The following is a 21,586-nucleotide window of genomic DNA, read 5'->3' on the forward strand; positions in this document are numbered from 1 at the left end:
ATAATCAGGACTACTTAAGAAGTGTTTTAAAGGATTTTTAGACATAATAAAAATATTGAAATACGTAAAAAATAAGTAACACGGTATGAAAAATATTATAATAGCAGAAATAATTGAAATAACGAAAGCATTAAAAATATTACAGAACATTTGAGAAATTAGTGCTCGTACAATGAAAGGTACATAACATAAATGAATCTGAAGCAGTCTCAGAGCAGATGCGATCAATATAGGAAATCCAAATAACTGCTGTCTATCCAAGAGCTTCGTTGATTATATAAATAATATTACTTTACCGTAACTGATTGTATAATTACTGATTTTCTCACAGTTGGTGAAATCGCACATTAATCGAGTTCACGTCATGCTGATGTATCGAGTAAGTAGGAAGAACGAAACCTGATTGAAAAATGTTTCATTCCTCGCAGAAAAAAATAATCTGGATACGTTTTGAGAAGCATCCGTAATGGATCGAGTTTCGATCGATGTTATTTCATATTATGTCACCAGGAAGCCTGAACATGGCACGTGCTTGAGAGGACGCTTTCTCTGATATTGTAACATCTAAATTGCGTCCCAGATGAGATTCCACGACGTGTCAAAATAGTCAAGTACACTGGACTGACTGGCATCACTATTCATCCTAACTTTTAAAATGTAGACATTATACTTAGTCGTAAAAAAAAGTAAATTCTTTTAGAAAAGAGTTTTAGTTTTCATTTATTTATTTATTTCTTGCACGATTATTACGTATCTGCAGATAAATACTCGCGTAGGCGTAGTGACAATTCCCCTATCGTTTGCGAGATTCATTTTAATGGTAGTCGATTAATCATTAGACGCTGCGTAAAATCAGTTCGTTTCATACGAAACACTGATATATGATAAATGAGCGCATAACGTCGAGTTCCTTTTTGAGCATCCACGACATTAACGGATTGGATTAATATACGTCGTGTATTCTTAAGTTTTCAATAGATTGAAACATTCTTCGGACTTTGGATTTTATTATGGTCTAGAACCATAAAAATATATTGCTACAGTATGATCTAGTTATTATTAGCTCTAGAATTTATTTGGGAGTCCTAAATTGATCATTAAGGACGTATTAATAATTAACCCATTTGAAATTCCATGCACGTCTTAATACATCTTATGTCTTAATACATCTATATTATTTCATTTTATTATCTTAGAAGAAAATTGATGTGAGCCAATAATTAACCGTATAAAAATAAAATAATGAAAACGATGTACCTAATATATAATAATTACAATTACTATTATTTTAAAACAAAAGTAAAAATGTAAAGACTCCAATATGTGGGTTAAAGTAATTACTTAACCACTAAATCTTTTATTTTCCTATTTTTAAAGTCAATAATGATTAAATTTTCAACTAATCTCTCGCACTGAAGACACAGGACTGAGCCCCATAGAAGCAGGAAGGACAAACACAAGCAGTTTTGTCCTTCCACCAGTGACAGGGGATGTGTGACTGAAAGCAAAGGTGAAGGTGAGCGAAACGGAGAACAAAAAGGCTCTTTGATTGTAGCGTGTGTTAGAACGAACTTACGAAAACAACGTGACGTAATCGGATAGGATGCGTCTGGTTCGCGGTCTAAGATTGGCCGACGTGAAAGATGAGTTGCTGGTTTAATCGGTGCTACAACAGTTTTGAAAGTGCTTTCTGCGAGCACCAACGCTCCATTTAAAGTTAATTTCCTTGACTTCGTTTAAAACTGTCGGAGAACGGAGTGAGGAGACGCGTTACGTTGATACTTCTACGATGCAATAAATATGCTGGATTGACGATCAGATGTTAGCTCTATTGAATCTGATAGTGACCTGCAAGAATAACAATTGTCAGTTGTTGTTTGTTTTTTTTTTAATCTTCTTACAATCTTTGGACAATAATTATGGTTCTTCCTAATTGTCATATATTATTCTTATAAACAGTTTGATACAGAAGTGGGTAATATGTAGACAAATTTATTAGGAGGGAAGGATTTAAGTTTAAGTTTCTTGGTACCATATAAATAAATCTTGAAAAATTAGGGAGAAAGCAATTGAGAAGAAGCAATAACTATGTAAGGAAAAGTAACTATATCTAAAATTTATAGTTCTTGTTATCTGTTTCATAGGTCTCTAGCCAATAGCATATGAAAGGAAATATAACAAATCTAGAAATATGATACTATCTAATTCTTGTGAACTAACTGGCTTTAGTTAGTAACTTGTTAAAGACTCAAGGACTATATAAAAAGAAACATCAAAAACCTATAATTATGACTCTTTCAAGTTTTTGTTTTAGTCAAGAACCTGTCAGTCTAATTACCATAGAAAAACAGAATGTTTGTTAATGGCTTAAGCTTGTAGCTGTTTCGCTTCTCAAGTCAAACTTTTCTCAACAATTCGTTAAAAAAGTTAGCACATGAAAAAGAGAACTGAATAAAAAAATTTCTTAACAAACGTAATTCACAATTCAAAAATAAATAAATTAATAAAATTTCAATTTATAAGAAAGGATTTATAAAAGCCCTTTAATTAGCGTAACTCATATTTCATCGGTAAATAGATGAATAAAATTTCAATTTACAAGATATAGAAGCGTCAAATGATTAAAAATGTAGTGTGACAGAAGTCGAAGGATGCTCAGGATCAATCAATGGTATCCGGATACGTCTTATTCATACATGGTTTGTTACGAGGGTGAATACGAGGATAAAGTTGCGAAAAAGGTTTCGTAGAACGATGGCGTAATCGGTAATGCGTTCGACTAAAGAGTATGTACATCTCGCCGGTGCTTCGACATGAAAGACGTTAGCCGTTGCAAAGGAACGTGGATAATGATTGGAATATGCTTCTAATGCTCTGGATTCACCGTGAAAAAACCACGGCCAAAACGAGGATGAAGCCTCGAAAACATTCATCACTTCTGAACATCTCAGAGATTCTTCACTGTCTCGGATTTTGTCCCTAGACATTTCTATTCTGTGTTGTTATCCTTTACAATTTACAATATGATACCTAGGAATTTTTCTATTGGTCGAAGACTTTGGTAATGTTGAAATATCCTGTAGCATAATGGATAGATATTAGCAAATATCTTTCATATTTTCAATCAACAATAAACTATATGTAGGAAGACCTACGAACAACTTTGAAAATCGGAGATGAAAATCACAAAATTTGAAACTTTATAGATCGAAAGATCTGAAAATTTCGAAACATGAGAACTTGGAAAATCTTAAAATTTAAAGATCTAGACATTTGAAAACTGAGAAATCTGGAGAGCTGAAATTTTGAAAATTTGCAGATTTGACAATAAAAAAATTTGAAGATTTGGAAATTACAAAATTTGAAAGTAAAACGTTGTGTCGATCTGATGTTGATACTTACTAGGATAAATTAGAAAAAAGATTCTAATTCCAGCAGCTTCGATCCCATTGAGAGAATCCGGGAGCAACCCTCAGGATGTATAACCTGTAAGTTGCATCAGTAGTTAACCATCAGAGGACAAAGCTGTCGATTATAGGGTTTTCCGTGAGCGAGGTTGGAACACCGATCGAGAGAAAGAGGAGAGACGTGCATTCTGCATACATGCATGCATATGCAGAAGGCTCCACACGTCTTCCGCATCGCAACGATTACACAATTACCGTTTATCCCCGATTATGGAGTAGACGGTGCATCAAAACGTTCACTCCGTGATTCCGTGGCAAACATTAGAAAGAGAAACACAGAATCTGGGCGCTCTTATGGGGCACGAGCTTCTATGCAGGCCAACCTCTACCCCGAACTCATTTTCACTGTGTCAGCTATAATTAGCGATAATTATGTCGGGATTAATTAAGTGTCCCGTCACAGACTGGCCTATATCGGCTATTCAAGATAACGCAACACTATACTGAAATTACGAAATCAGATTAGGAAACAAATTAGCGGCTGTAAATATGCCAAAGGCGAATCATTATAGCAAATTGGTATAGTCTAACCACGTGTGTACTATAGAGACTACTATGAGTTGTTTTGCGAAACTATTGATCCTGTAGGTCATTTAGTGTGATCCCTTTATTTTCGTAATAGGAGCTCAAGCGCTTTTTCGATTTGCTGGTTGATCCTTTCAGGGTTGAATAATTTAGCGAGATTATAAATGGAGTAAAGGTGTCCTGAGTGATTGGGTATGGCTACTGGATGCTTTTTTGAGACAAGTTTATGACAGGTCCATTCAATATTCATTCCTGGATGTTTTGTACTATTCATCGTCGTGTGGTTGTGATTCTGTAAATACAATAAAGCCCCTATGTAGTAGTTGAAGGAATATATTCATAACAGCTGATTACAGGTTCAACAAATCAGCTACTTCATGAATAAAAGAGTTATTAATTCTGCATTGAGAGCCTTATATATTTCTGTATATCGACCTTGCGCTTTTTATTGTATCTGAGTGAATTTTGTCTGTTTTCTTTATTATTTTTATTCCATTAATCATCTGGAAACACAGACAAATTAATCTCCTCTCTGCTCTCTCATTCCGGTTTTGAAATAAGTTAAATATCTTCCTAAAGAAAATGAATAATTTGATGATTGTGTCTAATATAGCTGAAAATTCTTTTTGCTACAAGTTTAAATAGAGACTGGTTATTATTATAGCAGCCAACGTATCTATTTCTGCACTGACCTTATAGTTTTTAGTTCTGTAGTAATTATAGTCACACATGTAATTAGGAATCTCGAAGGATATAATTTTTGTACTTGAATCATTGATTGAAAATTGATATTTTACTTAAATAGCTGGAAGGAGGAATTAATGGTAAATTTATAAGGGGTTGCGGGGAAAGTGATTCCCGCGTGCTCGAGCATGTTGTAAGAATCGCCTACGTTTGGCGATTTAAGTAACTGCCGGCAATCCTGAGCGAGTAATACGTTTTACGAAACGAATATAATAGTAGTGTTGGATGACGATCATGTCATTCGGCTCGTATGATTATTTGCCATACTATTTGGCCTCATTATTGCGATTTAACTGTTATACATGGCTTCATATGTACGTTCCATTCTATCTCATTTTTTCGAATAGTCAAAATTTCACAATAACCTATCGATTAGATATGTAATTGAAATTATTGTAAAAAATATTAAATTATTTTACTTGAAAATTCTAGACGATTTGGAAAGTATTTGTAATTTAAATTTACAAGATTAATAATTACAATTTTAATCTTTTAAACTTCAAATTTCAGATCTTATAATTTTGAACTTCCAAACTTTAATTTTTTAAATTATCCGCTTTAAAAATATAATTGTTAAAAACATTATTATAATTTGTTTGTTTCAAAAGTACTTTCAATTTCTCATGGAAACAATACCTCGTAATTTCATTGAAAAGAACATGCTAATAAGCGGGGAAGACGTCTGACGAGGAACAAATCATAGAAATAGATGTGAAGATCGCTTTATTGAGGGAGTAAACGCATCAATTGGAGATGAGTTAATGTTTTCCGTGAAGTGAACGCACGAAATCGTTTAGAAACTGTTTCATATGATCAGGTTAGTTGGCATCAGTCAAGTTTCTGAATAGAGAAATAGCTCCAGATAGTTACCCTATATTCGCCACGAGCCTTCTGCTAGATCTTGACAATCAGTCTTGACACCATGAAAAAATTGGACTTGGTCATATTCGTAATCGGATTGTTGTTTATGATGGCTTCTACCAGTTACTAAACTTCTTATTAAGACGAATATAAATACAACAGAGAGAAATACCAACGATTATAACTTCTATAGACGCTATATCAGTGGTTAGAATAATTGTACGCGTCCTAGGGATGCCAACTTGGCTTGCATGTGTAACTAGGATGCTATTGAAGTGAATTAACGCCAACGTTAACCATAAATTACCACTTTCTATGGATCGAGATCATACCATTGGTTTTCTTTCACTCGGACCACGTAACCTCCTGGCATGTTCGTCGAACGTATTTCCTCAGTGAAGGTTTCTGCCATTGTATGAAACGAGGGTCCTATAGTATAGATTTGGTAACTTGCTACAAATTTATGCATTATTTTGGAATTGCTCTTCTAATGCAGAATGCAGTCATTGCAATTAATATTTTAATGACTTTTATTGTTACCTGTGATCCTAAAATTACAAACAATCATATATTAATATTTAAGCAATAATTTATAAAACTTGAGATTATATGTGAATATATATTTCAGCAATATATATATGTATATACTTATATATAACATATATCCTTAGAATGGCTTAAAAAAATGATCAATAATAAATAGATATTATTTAAACATATCACTACCAGAACAATTCATAGCTGAGATGAAATTGTTAGCTGTGTATTCAAACGATTCCATCAACGAATATTATTTCCATTCAACCAATTTTGTATCAATAACAGATGTACTTTAATACTGACGCCTGTAAGATGGCATTCATCCGTGCGACCACCAATCCGTGTAAGTACTTTACCTTATCGAATACTTCCACAAAACTATTTTGGAATATTTTGTTCAATCAAAATTGCTGCATTTGAATTGAAAATTTCGTGCCAGGTCCACGGCGTCGTTCTAAAGTTCACAGGTAGATCGATCAGAGATATTAAACAGGGACCGCGAGTTTCCTATTCCATATTATTGGATTTATGGCAGCGCGGAATTATAGGATCATACCTGCGGCAGATCAACAACGGCACGACCGATTCGATATCGATACACAACAGCAACAACGTATACATCGACTTGGAGAACTTTAATTGAATCATTAAACCTCCAGGCAGCTGAAAGTGGAAAAGAAACGACACCAGAAGAAAAGGTGCAATTAAGAAAATATTCAGCCTCGACTACCAGGATGATCCTTAAAAATACTCACGCGTAGATCGTAATCCTCCTGGTGAAAGATTTCTCATTCTGTTAATAACGATATAACAGCGTACAATCGTGGAATTCATTAGTACTAGCGAACACGCAATTACATGTACTATTCAGGGGCAAATCCGATTAACTGAACGTTGACAATTTTCTGTCTGAATACCGTTATGGTAGCTTTCTTGGAAACCTTAATATGTTACATAAGCAACTACAGTTATATTATATATATCTTTTTGGTGACCACTTTATTCAAATTCTTATACAATAAGGAAAATAAATTAGATAATTGGTCTACCGAAGAAATATACCGTATTACTTCATACTTGTATTAATTCCTAATGTTAGATTATGGGTATTGGTGTTGGTTGAAAGTGATGTTTAGTGGACAGGCTGGCATAGCAAAAAATTGCAAAACCTTATGTAGGAGCAGTCTTTGACTGGAACAGTTAACAGCGATGTGCTTCTATTGCCAAATATTGAAACAGGGTCACATTCTATCTGAGTGAAAGTACAGGAGAACTTGTCAATCACTGTACATACCTAGAAAACTTTTGATCTTCCCATACTTTCATCTGATTGATTCCATAAACGATTATTAAATAGGAAAAAATGGGAAAATATCTAGCTAAAAATATTTCATACAAGTTCATAAAATTAATTTTCGATTTTACAAGATAACTGGAATTTTCTGGTGTTGGAATGGAAGCTTGCATTTTTATTTTTTATATGATACGTGTTTCAATGTTTTTATGGAGGCATTAAAACAGACGAGATTTTCCTTTATTTTCTGCCTTTTACCCGTTCGATCACCAAGCAGCAAGCCTATTTCTTCATCCACCTTTCATTCGTATTACAAGTTAGTAATTGGTTCAGCACATTTGAGCACTCGGATGAGATTGAAATCCTTTTTTCTCCGTTTCTTCCTTTTTTCCACGGCGGATGAATCGCCTTCATATCGTAACGTTGACAAAGAGATTTACTACGGGTTGTGCAACGCGAGTAGAACAGCTCTATGACTTTTCCAGGTGTCAAAGCACACGCTTACATTCCAAGTAATTCATGGAATCTACATCTCATATACATTTATACTCATATATTTCATACGTATCTTCAGTAACCCCATAAAATTTTGATTAGAAGCAAAAAGCTATTTTAGGCACAGAAAAAATGTTTTCATAAATTAGAAAAAATAACAAGAAGTTTTCTGTGAAAAAATGAAACACATTCTGTGTTAAAATGAATAAAAAATGTCAACCACCGAAGGAATGAAAATTGTTAATTTAACTTCAAAATTTCATAACAAACACATACTACACAAAAATAATTAATTAAAAAAGAACAAATATATAACGTCACGATATGTACGAAAAAAAACCAAGGAAGTTGTTGTTAAAAGCAAGAAAATTACAAAACCCAATAGATCATGAGGGTTCCCCAGGGATTGGAAAGAGGGTCGTTGAGAGACCTCCTACTAGCTGGAACCCGAGGCTCTTTGGACAGCCGAATGATCCAGGCGATCAAGGAGTCACGTGCGTGGATCCAATTAAAATTTAAAGCTGTTTCAGTCATCATCAACGGGATATCTCTTCCCATGATGCATCACCGAGAGTGAAGGGAAGATGCGCTGCTCCTCTCCACCTCCCACACCCATAGCCGGTCATTCTAATACATACTGGTTAATACGTGGATATGCAGCGCTAAGGATAAACTGTAACAAAGGGTCCGGATGGTATATAAACTCGTCCGTGGATCATCTTCTCAGTTCGCTTCGCGTCTTCGCTCATAACACCAATATGAATTACCACCAGGTAGGTTATCCTCCCGGTTATGGTTACTAATCATCATTCTGGTAACGCGACGGTATAGATACCAATTTATAGATACTAATTCTGGACATCAGAATATTTGATTAGAGTGCAGACTAGCTCTTTCATAGCTCTTTCATAGCTCTTTCATTTTATTCATTGTCTAAAATTATGTTTCTTCTTTAAGTCATATTCTGTAGGTTTAAATTGTAAAATTATATTTTTTAGCACGAGATCTGAGATTTTCAGACGAGTTTCAAACCTGACAACGAAGTTGTAAGTTTCTTGAATTGAAAATTTAGTGTCAGTATTGGTTTTTATATCTTCACACTTGGTCACTGTTGGCTTCTTTGAGGTCTCATAGCTTCATTCAATTGGAACTTTAGGACTATCGTTACATTCTTTACAATTTTAAATCTTGGTCAAGAAATTTTGATTTCTGACTGTGAAGACTGAAAGTGAAGTTTGATAAGTCAAAATTGGCGATTAGCTGAATGTTTCCAGTTATACGACTTGTTATGACTAACTCGTAGCAACACTAAAATTTCACTAAGAATTTCGCTAAAGAAATCTTCCAACTCTCATCTTTCATAATATAAAACAAAATACCCAAATTTTTCTGATATTATTTATTATATTTAATTGAAACTTATATCGAATCTTACAATTGAAAGATCACAAAAAATCCGATTCCAAAAATCGAACTATAAAGAATACAAATGTCCGAGGTAGTTAAGTCGAATCTCCAATCAGTTGGAGCTCTGTGAAACTAGACTCAGTCAAAGTAGACACATAGAATGATCTTTTCATTTTGATTTGCAATTTTCCTGAACCAGTTCAAAGTTATTACTTGTGTTCCACGTGCTTAGAGCTGGATGGAACATTCACTTCCCTAGACACGTGCATCAATAAATGTTCAAAATGAGAAGAAGACACGCTTGTCTTCGGTAATCATCCCTGATTTCAGTGGAACATTAATTTCGTCATTGGTAAATCATTGGCACGCGATATTTCAAGCTTTCCATTGAACTCGGCGTTTGCATTTTCTTCAATCCTTTTTGTCGCCAGTACTAATGACGTCCAATGTCGAAATCAGGCAATAGGTTTATCGTGCATGTCGTTATTAATCCTATTCTAGAAGAGAAATAGTTTTCCCCTCTGAGCAATTGCATTATGGAATTTATATTAACATCTTCCACTTGGCACAACAAACATTTCCCAAATATTTCTTCATTGGATGAATTTGAATTGACAGTAACAATCTTCATCACACTCCTTGTATTTGTTTACCACGAATTGGACAGATGTTTCAGTTTGGTTTCATAACTAATCCATTTTGGTTGCTCTGTTGTAGTTGTTTCTGATATTAGAGTTGTGATAATTGTTAGTTGTGTAGCTTCTTGATTAAGAATATGGTTTATTGGATATGTTATTGTTACATAGATGTTGCAAAATTTAGTGATGCAAGGCTACTGCCTGTTCTGCAAGTTTCTCTCTGCGTACTTGATCATTTGCTTCATGCCTGGAGGAAGTAATTCCATAAATGACTCAAGGGAAGATGTATCAAGCTTAAGGATACATTACTGATTATAATCTCTGATTGGCTGTAGATTGCCATTAAATGTAATACCGATGAAAATATTATTACTTTTTTGAGGAGATTGATATTAGCTTGGAAATCTTTGATTTGAAACATTAATTAAGAGAAATTGTTAGTCAAGGTCTTGAGGGTATTAAGAAAGATACTATTAGTGAATCTTTCCAAGAGTTACAAGATATCAATTAATGAATTCACAGAATAGTAATCAATTTCATACTAAATCAAGTAAATTTCTAAAAGTGAATTTTGGAAAATACAAGTCTACATATACCATATCACTTATCAATTTATTAATATTATGAAATAATGTACAGGGGGATTCAAATGTTAACAAAGTTCAGTTATGCAGCTATTATAGGTCAGCCAATCTGTATTTTCATATCACATTTCCTATTTCAAACAATAAATATTTTTCAGGTGTTTTACCAGCGTATACGTCAAAAATAAGGGTGGAATTATTCTGTTTCAGTTAACGAAAGTGCTATTGCTGCTATCGTGTTTTGCTAGTGATGCACTTGCTGGATTGCTGCCGGGTGGTAGCGCCGGTGGAAGTGGTTACCAGTACAACAGACCCAATGGAGCTGGATTCGGTGGTCCAGGAGGATTGTCTGGAGATTTAGGAGGAGGTTTCAGGGGGAGACCCAATGCTTTGTACGGAGCTCCAGGAGCTGGTGGAGACGCTGGTTTTGGTGGACGTCCATCTGGCACTTATGGTGCTCCTGGATTCGGTGGTGATGCAGGCTACCAAGGTGGTGGTGGTGGAGGCCAGGGTCGCGATTATGGAAGAGTATGTTCGACAATTTTTGTATTTGAACAGAATTTTATAGGATTACGATTAAAAATGAAGCGCGATAATGTCATATTTATAATAATCTGTAATATCTAGTTTTAGAATTTGAATAGAATTTTAAAAAATTTTATTTTTGTAGCCACAACCGTACAGCTTCCAGTACGAGGTATACGATCCCCCTAGTGGCAATGACTACTCTCAACGAGAGAGCAGTGACGGTAACGTGGTAACAGGGGAATATAGAGTGCTCTTACCGGACTCGAGGACACAAATCGTAAAATACATGGCTGACGATGCGAATGGATACACTGCTGATGTTCAATACGAAGGACAGGCTCGAGCAGCTGGTGCTGGTGCTGGTGCTTATGGAGCACCTGCTTATCAAGGAGGTGCGGGAGGATTCCAGGGTGGCTATCAAGCACGTAAGTATATTTTTAATCATGTACAATACTGTATATTATATTCTCCGCATTAATTTTAATAATATAGACTGTATTATAAAATATTACCTTAACATTTGAAGAAGCATCAAATTTTTGCAATTTTACAACTCCTGTATTTTGAATTGATATACAGTATGAAGTATAATGTAGGCGCTTAGAAGCATTTAAAAGTATTTGAAGATTGAACACTTTTAGATTACATTAAAAACTTTCTGTCAGTGGATTCATTTTCAAAATAACAGAGCTTCTTTTAATATTAAAGAATATCTAAGGTTTTATTTGCATTTTCTTTGTATGCATAAAAATTGGTAAAGAAATTCCTTCTGTTTCTTATTGTAAAGATAGCATACCAGTTCTATAGCCCTTTTATAGATGGCGCTACTACATAATTTCATCGTTACAGCGCTATTTAAATTACGAATCGTGTATAATTTCGTTAAAAGAATGTGTAATATTTTATTTTAAAATTTTCTGCTTGAATAACGAATAAAATATCGATTTTAAGCAGCTGGAGGCGGACCTGGAGCTAGCAATCAATATCTTCCACCACGTAACAACTATCGGAAATAAATCGGCCCCAACATTCATCTCCATAGAAAAAAGAAAGAAAAACCTGACAAATTCCCGAATGCTCGGCGACAACCGTCACGGACCTCCCTCGTTTTTACAGCTTTTTACTTCTTAATACCACACAATATACTTACACCACTCAGTCACATGCACATTTATATATAATCACCTCCACTGGTATTTAACGACATATATAATTATGTATCGATTAGGATAATTTAATCTCTTCTTTCTCAACGCACGTTTCGTATACGCGCGTAGTTATTATTTTTATGTATACGTTTTATACTTTGTACATGGTAATTTTTATATTATCATACATACGCTTGTACTTTCTGCTAAGCGATTGTCGAACTTATATATTTGTGTATGTATTTATACGAGCTTAATGTAATACACGAATGAAATACTCTTTCTATTTAATTTTTCTCTTTATTTATCTCTTAACATAAAACATCACCGAATACCCCGATATTAAACAGAATTAATTAGTAAAATTTAATATATTACAATATACATATATATTGAAAATATTATAACACACATATATGTTATAAATACTACAGTATATAAATATATATTTTAATTTTTGCCTAATTTTTGGTTCTAAAAATTGTATTAAACAATAGAAGGAAAGGTAACAATGAAATTGGAATACCTACATGGGAATACCACCTATTCGTACAACAATACTACGAGTGTTATGTGTTAAGTCGCGTTTGTAGAATTTTATGTTAATTCAAGAATACTGAACTTGCGTAGTGGTTGTACACAGAATGGTTAAATGTGTTAGACATGGTAGTAAAGAAAGTTGGGGCCCGTTAGCCCACGATGCCCCAAGAGGATGGACTAGTTTATGCCAGCACCATGTGCTTACTTATTCTTTCTCTTGCAGTAACTAAGGGTGACGCATGCTAGACGATTGTTGTCTTACATGTGTGCTATATCAATATATTAATTGTATTTTTAAATATATTCCAGCTGAAACCATGATAACACGTCGTCTCCCTCTCCTAATCTTCTCCTAAAATCATAGTCCTTACCGTGGCATTATCGACAGCAGGTAAATGACTGTGTCATGTCATTCTTTTATTTCACTCATCAGTCCCTTTTTTCTGCGTGGCATTCTTCTTCTGCGAGACGGATGAATTCTCCAGCGACTACTCAAGATCGAATGCTCAACGTACGTTTTACCCACGACTTTAATTATTGGGACAACGAATAGGAAGGCTTGTAATACATATTTGATGGAAAGCTTATGCTTCAAGTATAAGAAGATGTGAATTTGCAGTTTTGCGAAATATTTTGCGACACGTACGGTATTAAATACGTTCTAAATGCCGCCGCGACCACTTGGATTTGACCCGGCTATGAAATGGTATAGCGCTGTATATCATGGAGGATCAGCGGACGCAAAAGGAGCGGTATGATTGGAGCAGAGACTTCCGGACGTATACCGCAGGAGAACTGGTGTTGGTACAACGAACTAGTGAACCTGCCATGAGCGCAAGTCAGAAGCTACTTCCGAAATTCAAGGGACCGTTCCGGATTCGGACCGTTTTGCCCAAATAATCGCTATAATGTAGAGGATATGCGGGAAGACAGTTCTAGACAGTACCGCTGATTGAATCAAACCATGGAACACATGCATCAAGCAATATATCACGATGGGTCCGAGCAATCCGTTCCTTATAGGAAAGGATTGATAGCCAACGATGATATCGAGGATATAATCATGGTACTTGGTACGACTGTTCTTAGTATCAAGCATTGTAATGTAGCATGTAAACATGTAGCAAGCGTTCATAGTGATTGTTTTGGTTCCGTTATCCCTGATTCTAAAAAAATATAGTGGAGCTATTTGAGGATGTCTCAAACTACACAGGCTAACGGGCTTCGACGCTAAGGGTACTCGGTTATTTTTTATATGGTCGTTAAACATCAAGATGAAAACACCCGAGTTGGGCATTTCCAAATATATAGAATATACTGTAAACGCGACTGTTTTGAAATCTTTCGACTAATTTCTCACATAACAGTTGAGGATATGTTAAAATAATTTCTGACAAAGAAGTTCCTACTGTTTCAACTTTATTTATAAAGATTAATGTATAATTTTTCAAAATTCAATCAGTAAATAGATTTTCAAAAGCGAATTTAAACGTATTATCACCTTTCCTAAACTCTTTTCGCCTATCACTCTCCTTTTTTGTTGATAGAAGACATATATCTGTCCTTGTTGCACAGTACCGTTTTTTTTGTCCAACACAAGTGTATATCTCTGCCTCGTAGAATATTAACACATAGTAATGTGTTTTTCGTCCCATGGATAAACCATGTGCTAACATCTATTGAAGGTGGCAGGGACGGTGACTTGGAGCATATGTAGATAAATGACACTACATGGTTTGTCCGTAGGAAAGAACGCAAGACTGTGCGACAAGCATAGACTACATGAACGGTTCTAGACAGAGAGGGCAATAGTGTGTAACAAAGATCTCGTGTTCAAAAAGGCAGTAGTATGCCACATGGGCCAGTATATAAATCAATTGCATCTTTAAAACGTTACTTTTGGGATTATATCATCCTAATTAGACAATACAGAAGTTCTTAGTAATTTTGCTGGTAAAACAGCATGAGGTCGCTGAGGCTGACGTCACAAATGTCGCATCTGTGATAATTCCTAATTGTAGATCCTAAAAAAGTATTGCAATAACAATTACTTGTGATATAGATCATTGTAAAATACTAATATTTCAAGTTAATTACTATGTTCGTCGCAGAAAATCGCAGAGAGTATAAAAAACATTAATTTTTCGACAAATCGGTATTTCACACCTGAGACACAAAGTACCATTTAATGTCACGTCTATCTTGTCTACTCTCTCCTATCTCTATCCACTGAGCATTGTGAATACAGTTAATTTACGCGAGCTCAGATGTCACTAGCGCCCAAATCACGAGAGATGAGCGCAAAAGAAAAATTCATCATGGTAATTCTTATTTAAATTCCAATAAAGTATATTCACCAAAATTTGAATAATTTAGCCTCATCATCACTCTTCATTACTTCAAATCGGTTAACGATGACCATAAATAAGATATAGCGAGAGTAAGCAAGAAAAGTTTGTTACATTTATCCATTTCTCTTCTTCAGAAGCTCAAGACAATATGTGTAAAATAAAATCATCACCTATTTCACGAATTACGATAATGTTTGATATTGCAAAAATTTATAGAGTTAAATAAATTAAACATTAACGGGTACAAATTAATTTTAGTTTGATCAGTTGAGTGGTTTTTGCAGATATAAATATGACAACTTCTAAACGTACACGGCCAGAGAGAATTTAATAAATTTATCTCATTTATAGAGGAACAAAAATTTTAATTTGCAAATTGGAGGAGAGTTAAGGGTAGAAATAACAAATTGTTACGATATTAAATATATTTTTGTTTAAATTAACAAGTGGGGCCAATCCCAGCGGCACTGCAATGCCGGGCCGACCCGTGGCAGAGGAGGAGCGAGCCCCGCCGACTCCGCCGATTTCCAAAAATCAGACTAATATTCTGACTCCCCGATGGGGAGTGTATCAGATATTAAGCTGATAAGAACAGATACTACACTTTGATCTTAGCCATCAGGCCGAGAAGCGATAACTATTTTAGTTTTCTGTTTGTATTTAACGACTCTGCTTCGCAATCTCTCTAGTGAGAAATTTTAATCGCAATGCACCGCCTAGCGGTGTGAATACGAACTTTCTTACTTCATTTGAAGGACATAAATATGTATTTAAGGGTGAGGGGTTATATGAATAGATATTTTTACCTATTACAAACCAAACAGAAATTTGTAATATCTAAAAATTACGTAAACGAGATATTATTGTAAGCTGACAATTGAAAAATCAGAAAATTTGAGAATCTAGAAATCGTAAAATTTAAGAATTTGAAAAACTGAGAACTCGAAAGTTTGAATATTTTTGATGTTACCCTGACAGAATTAAATTTTAATACAGGGCTAACAATAAGTTCTTAGAAATCTTAGTAGATAGCGTTAGTGTATTAATTTTAGCAGTATGTATCATATGTAGTATAACTGAAATAAAATAAATTAACTTGTTGACTAAAGTATGCAACTTATTATAGAAATCGAAATAAAAGATATCTGAAAAAATGTAGTTTAAGAAAAAAGTTTATTAAAAATCATTGAAGCTCCTAAAAAATATCTCGTAAGTAATAATAAAACTATGGATTTTTATTTATATTTTGCACTATCTCGATAGTTATAACTATTGAATTGTCGAGTTCTATTAAGTATTTAGTCTAAAAGGTGACAGGAAGATCTGTTCCCGATATCGTGGAGAGGTGTACTATACAAAAGAAATAGCTTTACCGGTACTGTTTCTACATCCGACATAGCGTGTGAAACCAGTCAGGCAAAGGGACCGATGCAACAAGAGCCTGGGAGTGCCTTTTTAATGTCACGGAAGGAGTTACCTTTAAGTATCGTCCATGTCGAATCACATGATTCGTTAGATTGGGGGAGAGTCCGATAATGGGTGAATGGTCGAAGATGTCCATTGTTTTATTCTACATATCTCCTTTTCCCTTATGTCACTTTTCCAATCACAGGTACGCTATACCATTTTTAATCATTCGACCTTATTCTAGTTATTTTATTATTGTATATCATAGAGTTATTATACAATATTATTAGAACACTAGAGAAGAATGTTTATTTTATAACAAATTTAATCAGTATATGAATGTAATAAAGGGAAGAAGATACAAGGTTATCTCCCGTGTTCAAGAATATACATATAAATGTACATATTTATAACTTATAATTGATAATTAAACGATAATGGTTGATTATAATTTGAATTTTGAATTTCAATTTTTTCGAATTGAAGATAGTGTTATCAAAAAATGTCGGTTCATCTATGATGATAGTTTCTCTGTTTAGTAAATTATCATAGTAATAATTTGAAATTCCATCGAAATACAGTATTTTCATTAATATCCATTAATATCAATGGAAATAGGATAATAAATATAGAGTAACCTAGAAGTCCACAGGTATATTTGTTGTTGGTGTGTATATATTGTGTTCTGTATATGATATACTCGTAATATTGTAATACAATAATGTGACATATAATATATAATATTAATATACGATATATAATATGCATACAACAATATAATTTGAATTAATTGATACAGTATCTTTATTAATATTCAGTTATATAAAGCATTAATTGAAAAAAAATAGAAATGAATAACCTAGAAATCAACGTGTCTAGCTTTGAAATTTATTTATTTCTAAATGTTATATTCCCCTTAGTTTGATTATTTATTTAAAGTAACAAGTTATTTATTAAAAGTGATAAATAATACTAAATGGAGATTTCATCGATATTTGCATAACCTTCAAGTCAGTGGTGTGAGGAAATAAATAGCAGGGGTGCAAGGGTGATCATTGCCCCCACCCCTCAGAGCTATAGTAATTTTAGTATTACTTTCACACGGGCCACGCACATGGTTGTCCTTTAGTTAAGGTAATTATTACCACGTGCATGATAAAGATGCACTTGTAGCGAAGTGACAAACGTGATTTGCTACACGGTAGAATTTACTTTTATTACTGTAAAGAGTTTTATCGTCAATCATCAGTTAAGACACGATGGTTTTAAAGCTTGCTGTCTTCTTGTGTTGTAAATTTGTTTTCTTACGAAATTTAGAAGCTGTTATTGTTGCTGTAATTCTTATTTTTCACTTCACTTTCATATTACGCATATATGTACAACTTGATTCAAGCTTAACCAAATCCTATTTACACTAAAGATAAAATTTAATAATTTGAAATAATTACTCACCATAACAGTCGTATCGTTTTTATTTGAAATAAGTATGATATAGGAAAGAAGATTATATATCACTAGAAGCTAAAATGTAAATAAACATATATTGCTATAAGTAAAAATTTAGATATTTCAAATATTTCATTTAAATAATGCTCAAGCTTACTTTGATCATCTATTTAATTTAAAAAATCGTGAATAGATTAGATTCGAATAGTATCATGGTTTCTTTTGCATATTTTATAGACTGTTGGAGTATTATTAGGCTTGTATTATGTGTTATATCCAAAAATATTGAAATGTACTCAATTACTCGTGAATAGGTTAGGAAAGTTAATATCAAGTTAAACATTAATTTGTCTCTCTATATTATTATTATACGTATGTATATGTACATTGTTACGAACTTTACTATTGTTTCTCATGAATTTTAATTATGTGAGGTTATGTAATGATCGTTGTTATTGAATAATGGCGTTATGCAGTCGTAGTATGATTAATTAGGATACATGATTTTTAATTAAGCGCGGCAAACGACAAACGACATTCCTCTTCCGTCGTTTGAAATACAGTGAGAATCCAGTGGCAACCGTTCCGACCTAATTTCACATAATTAAATGGTTATACGGTCCGTTGAGGTTTCATTAAGCTCGTGCGGCTAATTAACAAAACGCTGACATTTTGCAGCCGCGCTACGTCATCAAGTCATTCAGCATTTTCACTTTTCATTTTAATGTTTTATTACTTCATTATCTATTATTACACTTTTACTCTCTTATAAAAGTTTTCTAATTTCAATATTCTCAGTTTCTTAATTTTTCCAACAGTTCTTTAATTTCATAGTTTTCTTCAAAATTCCAATGCTCCTAATTTAGAAACTTCTCTTAAAATTTCAAAATATCCCTAATTTCATAATTTCCTTAATAGTTTCCTAATTATTTTCATAGGAATCCAAACGACTAAATAAAGGGGATGAATCCGATCCTGTTCGCTAACCTTCCTCGATGATGACCTTAGCCAACCGCTCATCATTCCACCAAGCACGTACTGCTCGACTGATTTGCATAAGACCAGAGTAAGTATTGAGCGAGCGCGAGGTCGAAGCAACATGTGCTTCAACAGATCGAGCTCTTGCTTTACGGCCATGATCCGGCTAATACACGTACACACCTCCTTCTATATTCTACTGTAAATTTTATTTGCATCCTAGGTACAAAGATCAAATTAGTCTTAGTTACTTTCAGGTATATATCCTGCCCCTCGCTATTTCTTCGTGAATGTTTCATCGATTCCTACCTATTGAAAGCTTCGACTGTTCCTTCAATATCCTTGACTGATCAAGCATTCTGTATTAATTAAATACTATTTGCGCTTTGGTAATTGCACCATTTCAATTTCCATTTAAAACATCAAGAGAATGATAGGAAGGAAAAATGGATTATCTATTAGGTTATATAATCTTTGTTTTCTTCTTCTTCAATAATATTTGGATAATCAGGTATTCTTGATTAATTAAGAAATTTGTCTACTTTAACAACCATTGTGTATTTCAACTAATAGATCTCAATGGATATACATATTCTAGTTCTTTGTCATAAGACTGTAGATATTTATGCACAGAATTATACAATGGAACTTAGAGAAAATAGTTTGCGTTTGTGCATTTTGCGCACTTCAGAAATGAATAAAAACATACATACTAATTTTAATACTCGGGTCATGAAAGAGAATTCCAAGGGTTTACTTAATTATTCTTTATTTTAACTGCTTATTACTTCCTTATAACTGTTCATACTACTTTTCATTTATCGTTTTACAAAAGAGATGATTTCACTCTATGTAACTGAAATTCGGTTTACAACTGACATTTGAAAAATTGCCACGAGTCATCAGGTTGGCATAAGTAGAAGAAGAGAAAGCAGAGAGGGGGTTGAAAGGTAAAAACGCTTAGCGAGTCACGGTTCACAGCTATCGAAATTCGATTTCGTAACGATTCTGTTTGGTATTGTGTTCTTTGATGCGAGATCAGCTGATTGCAGTTTTAACGCGCGGGAGGCAATCAGATTTCAGCGAGACCTTTTCGAGTCGCGTACTGCAAAGACGATGAACAAGCCACACATACGCCATTAGAACTTGTTATCCTGGCCAATTTGTTCACGAAACCAAGATCATTCGAACACATAGGTAAGAATTACGCAGTTGACCTAACCTCTCTTCCAATTATCTTATTATTATTATAGAACTATTTGGTCGCAGATTTGTTCAGTCAAATGTTACAATGATCAAGAATATTATGTGAAGGCCAAACATTCTTTTACATTTTTTAATCTCAATTTTCACCTCTTAACCCTTAAGAGTTTAGATTACATATTACTTTATTTTTCAATTTTTTGCTATGGTAATTCTAGCTCAGATTGTCATTGTTACTTATGATTTAATGGTTTCAATGGAGCAATAACCTCAATTTACAATTATGAACACTTTTCGCCTCTTAATTGTAATTTAATTCAAATCGTTCCATTTGAAGATTACATAGGAAAGACACGATAAGTCCACCTTTATTAATTTTAGAATTTGCTTCATTTTTATCTGTACTTTGCGTTTTACATAGTACAATTACTTTTACATTGAATTAGTACAAAGCGAATTGGGCATTCTTTTTAAATTAAATGATTATTTCTGCGCTGCCCTATTTTTGTTTATGTCTGATAATAACCTAAACTCTGAATGGACAAAATTGTAATGAATGTTTCGTCATCTCAAAAATGTTTCAAAGTGAATACACTATATCAATTTGAAATTTGTTAGAAATCTTCGTGAACATAGAAATTCGAATTTCTAGATTTTTCGTGGTTCTTAAGAATGGTTAGGATTAATACGAATCGCGAATAGAATAGAAGGGGCAGATACGTATCGCACGAGTATATATTCCGTTGCGAGAAAAAGTGTCAAGTTCGTGTGAAATTAGATAGTTTATTAGATACCTCTCGATAAGGGAATACAATGCTTGAATACTCGACGGCGGGATACTCCAGCGAACTTCGCATAATGGCAGGATGTTTATGCTTCGCGCGAATCGTAAATTTAAGGGACGCGTGTACGATAAAGTTGCCAACTGAGCACTTTAACGGAAAACCATTAAAACAGTGTTTCCCAAACTTATGTCTCCGCCACGTGATATGATATATTATTATGAATATAATTTTTAAAAAGATGAAACCTGGGTCTTATGTTTTACATATTTTTACACATTTCATTAGTAATAATATGTGTAATTAATATTTGGATACAATACTGTTTGGAATTTTGAATTATCTGAAAATTGTAGTAATAATAGTAATTGAAATTTCTCACATTAGTTACATAAGTGGAACGACTTGGGGCATACTTAAATATAAATTTAACCTGACAATACAAAGTACTCTGTTCAATAATTATAAATTATAGTACTTTGTTAAAGAATTAATGTTTAATTTAACAAATTTCTATATAAACTATTATCACATGAAGTCTAAATTACTATACACGTAGTCATTATTGTATAATCATTCATCGTGAACAGATTGGTTTTTAATGGCAGTTTTTGGCAGGTTTTTGATTGCAGATTTGATTAAAATGAA

At 33.7% G+C, this 21,586-nt stretch overlaps 1 protein-coding gene, 2 long non-coding RNA genes and 1 other non-coding gene across 14 annotated transcripts; 2 read left to right on the forward strand and 2 right to left on the reverse strand.

Annotated features, from left to right (window-relative positions):
* Positions 1-48: 48 nt before the first annotated feature.
* On the reverse strand, positions 49-5,923 carry LOC122576630. 10 transcript variants are annotated; one of them, XR_006319825.1, is made up of 8 exons: positions 5,607-5,923; positions 5,373-5,536; positions 4,685-5,101; positions 4,367-4,565; positions 3,663-4,284; positions 3,403-3,486; positions 1,577-1,848; positions 49-1,498 (listed from the first exon to the last, which is right to left on the reverse strand). It is a non-coding gene; the product is annotated as an uncharacterized LOC122576630 (long non-coding RNA). The 10 variants fall into 10 exon arrangements; XR_006319820.1 differs by having other exon boundaries at positions 4,428-4,565; positions 5,607-5,864; XR_006319823.1 differs by having other exon boundaries at positions 4,428-4,565; positions 4,685-4,797; positions 5,607-5,852.
* Positions 5,924-6,013: 90 nt separating this feature from the next.
* On the forward strand, positions 6,014-7,081 carry LOC122576635. Its single transcript, XR_006319832.1, has 3 exons — positions 6,014-6,042; positions 6,226-6,480; positions 6,577-7,081. It is a non-coding gene; the product is annotated as an uncharacterized LOC122576635 (long non-coding RNA).
* Positions 7,082-8,302: 1,221 nt separating this feature from the next.
* On the forward strand, positions 8,303-12,484 carry LOC122576803 (glycine-rich cell wall structural protein 1.0-like). Of its 2 annotated transcripts, none has more exons than XM_043747592.1 (4): positions 8,303-8,699; positions 10,766-11,083; positions 11,226-11,508; positions 12,035-12,484. In XM_043747592.1, exons 1-4 carry the CDS (start codon positions 8,511-8,513, stop codon positions 12,097-12,099), a joined length of 855 nt encoding a protein of 284 aa, XP_043603527.1. In that variant the 5' UTR covers positions 8,303-8,510; the 3' UTR covers positions 12,100-12,484. The 2 variants fall into 2 exon arrangements, with proteins under 2 accessions (XP_043603527.1, XP_043603528.1); XM_043747593.1 differs by having other exon boundaries at positions 12,038-12,484.
* A 3,080-nt stretch (positions 12,485-15,564) lies between these two features.
* LOC122576805 lies at positions 15,565-15,757 on the reverse strand. The gene has a single exon (XR_006319899.1). It is a non-coding gene; the product is annotated as a U2 spliceosomal RNA (small nuclear RNA).
* Positions 15,758-21,586: the final 5,829 nt, after the last annotated feature.

The sequence above is a fragment of the Bombus pyrosoma genome, linkage group LG16 (genome assembly GCF_014825855.1).
Source record: "Bombus pyrosoma isolate SC7728 linkage group LG16, ASM1482585v1, whole genome shotgun sequence".
Lineage (NCBI taxonomy): Eukaryota > Metazoa > Arthropoda > Insecta > Hymenoptera > Apidae > Bombus > Bombus pyrosoma.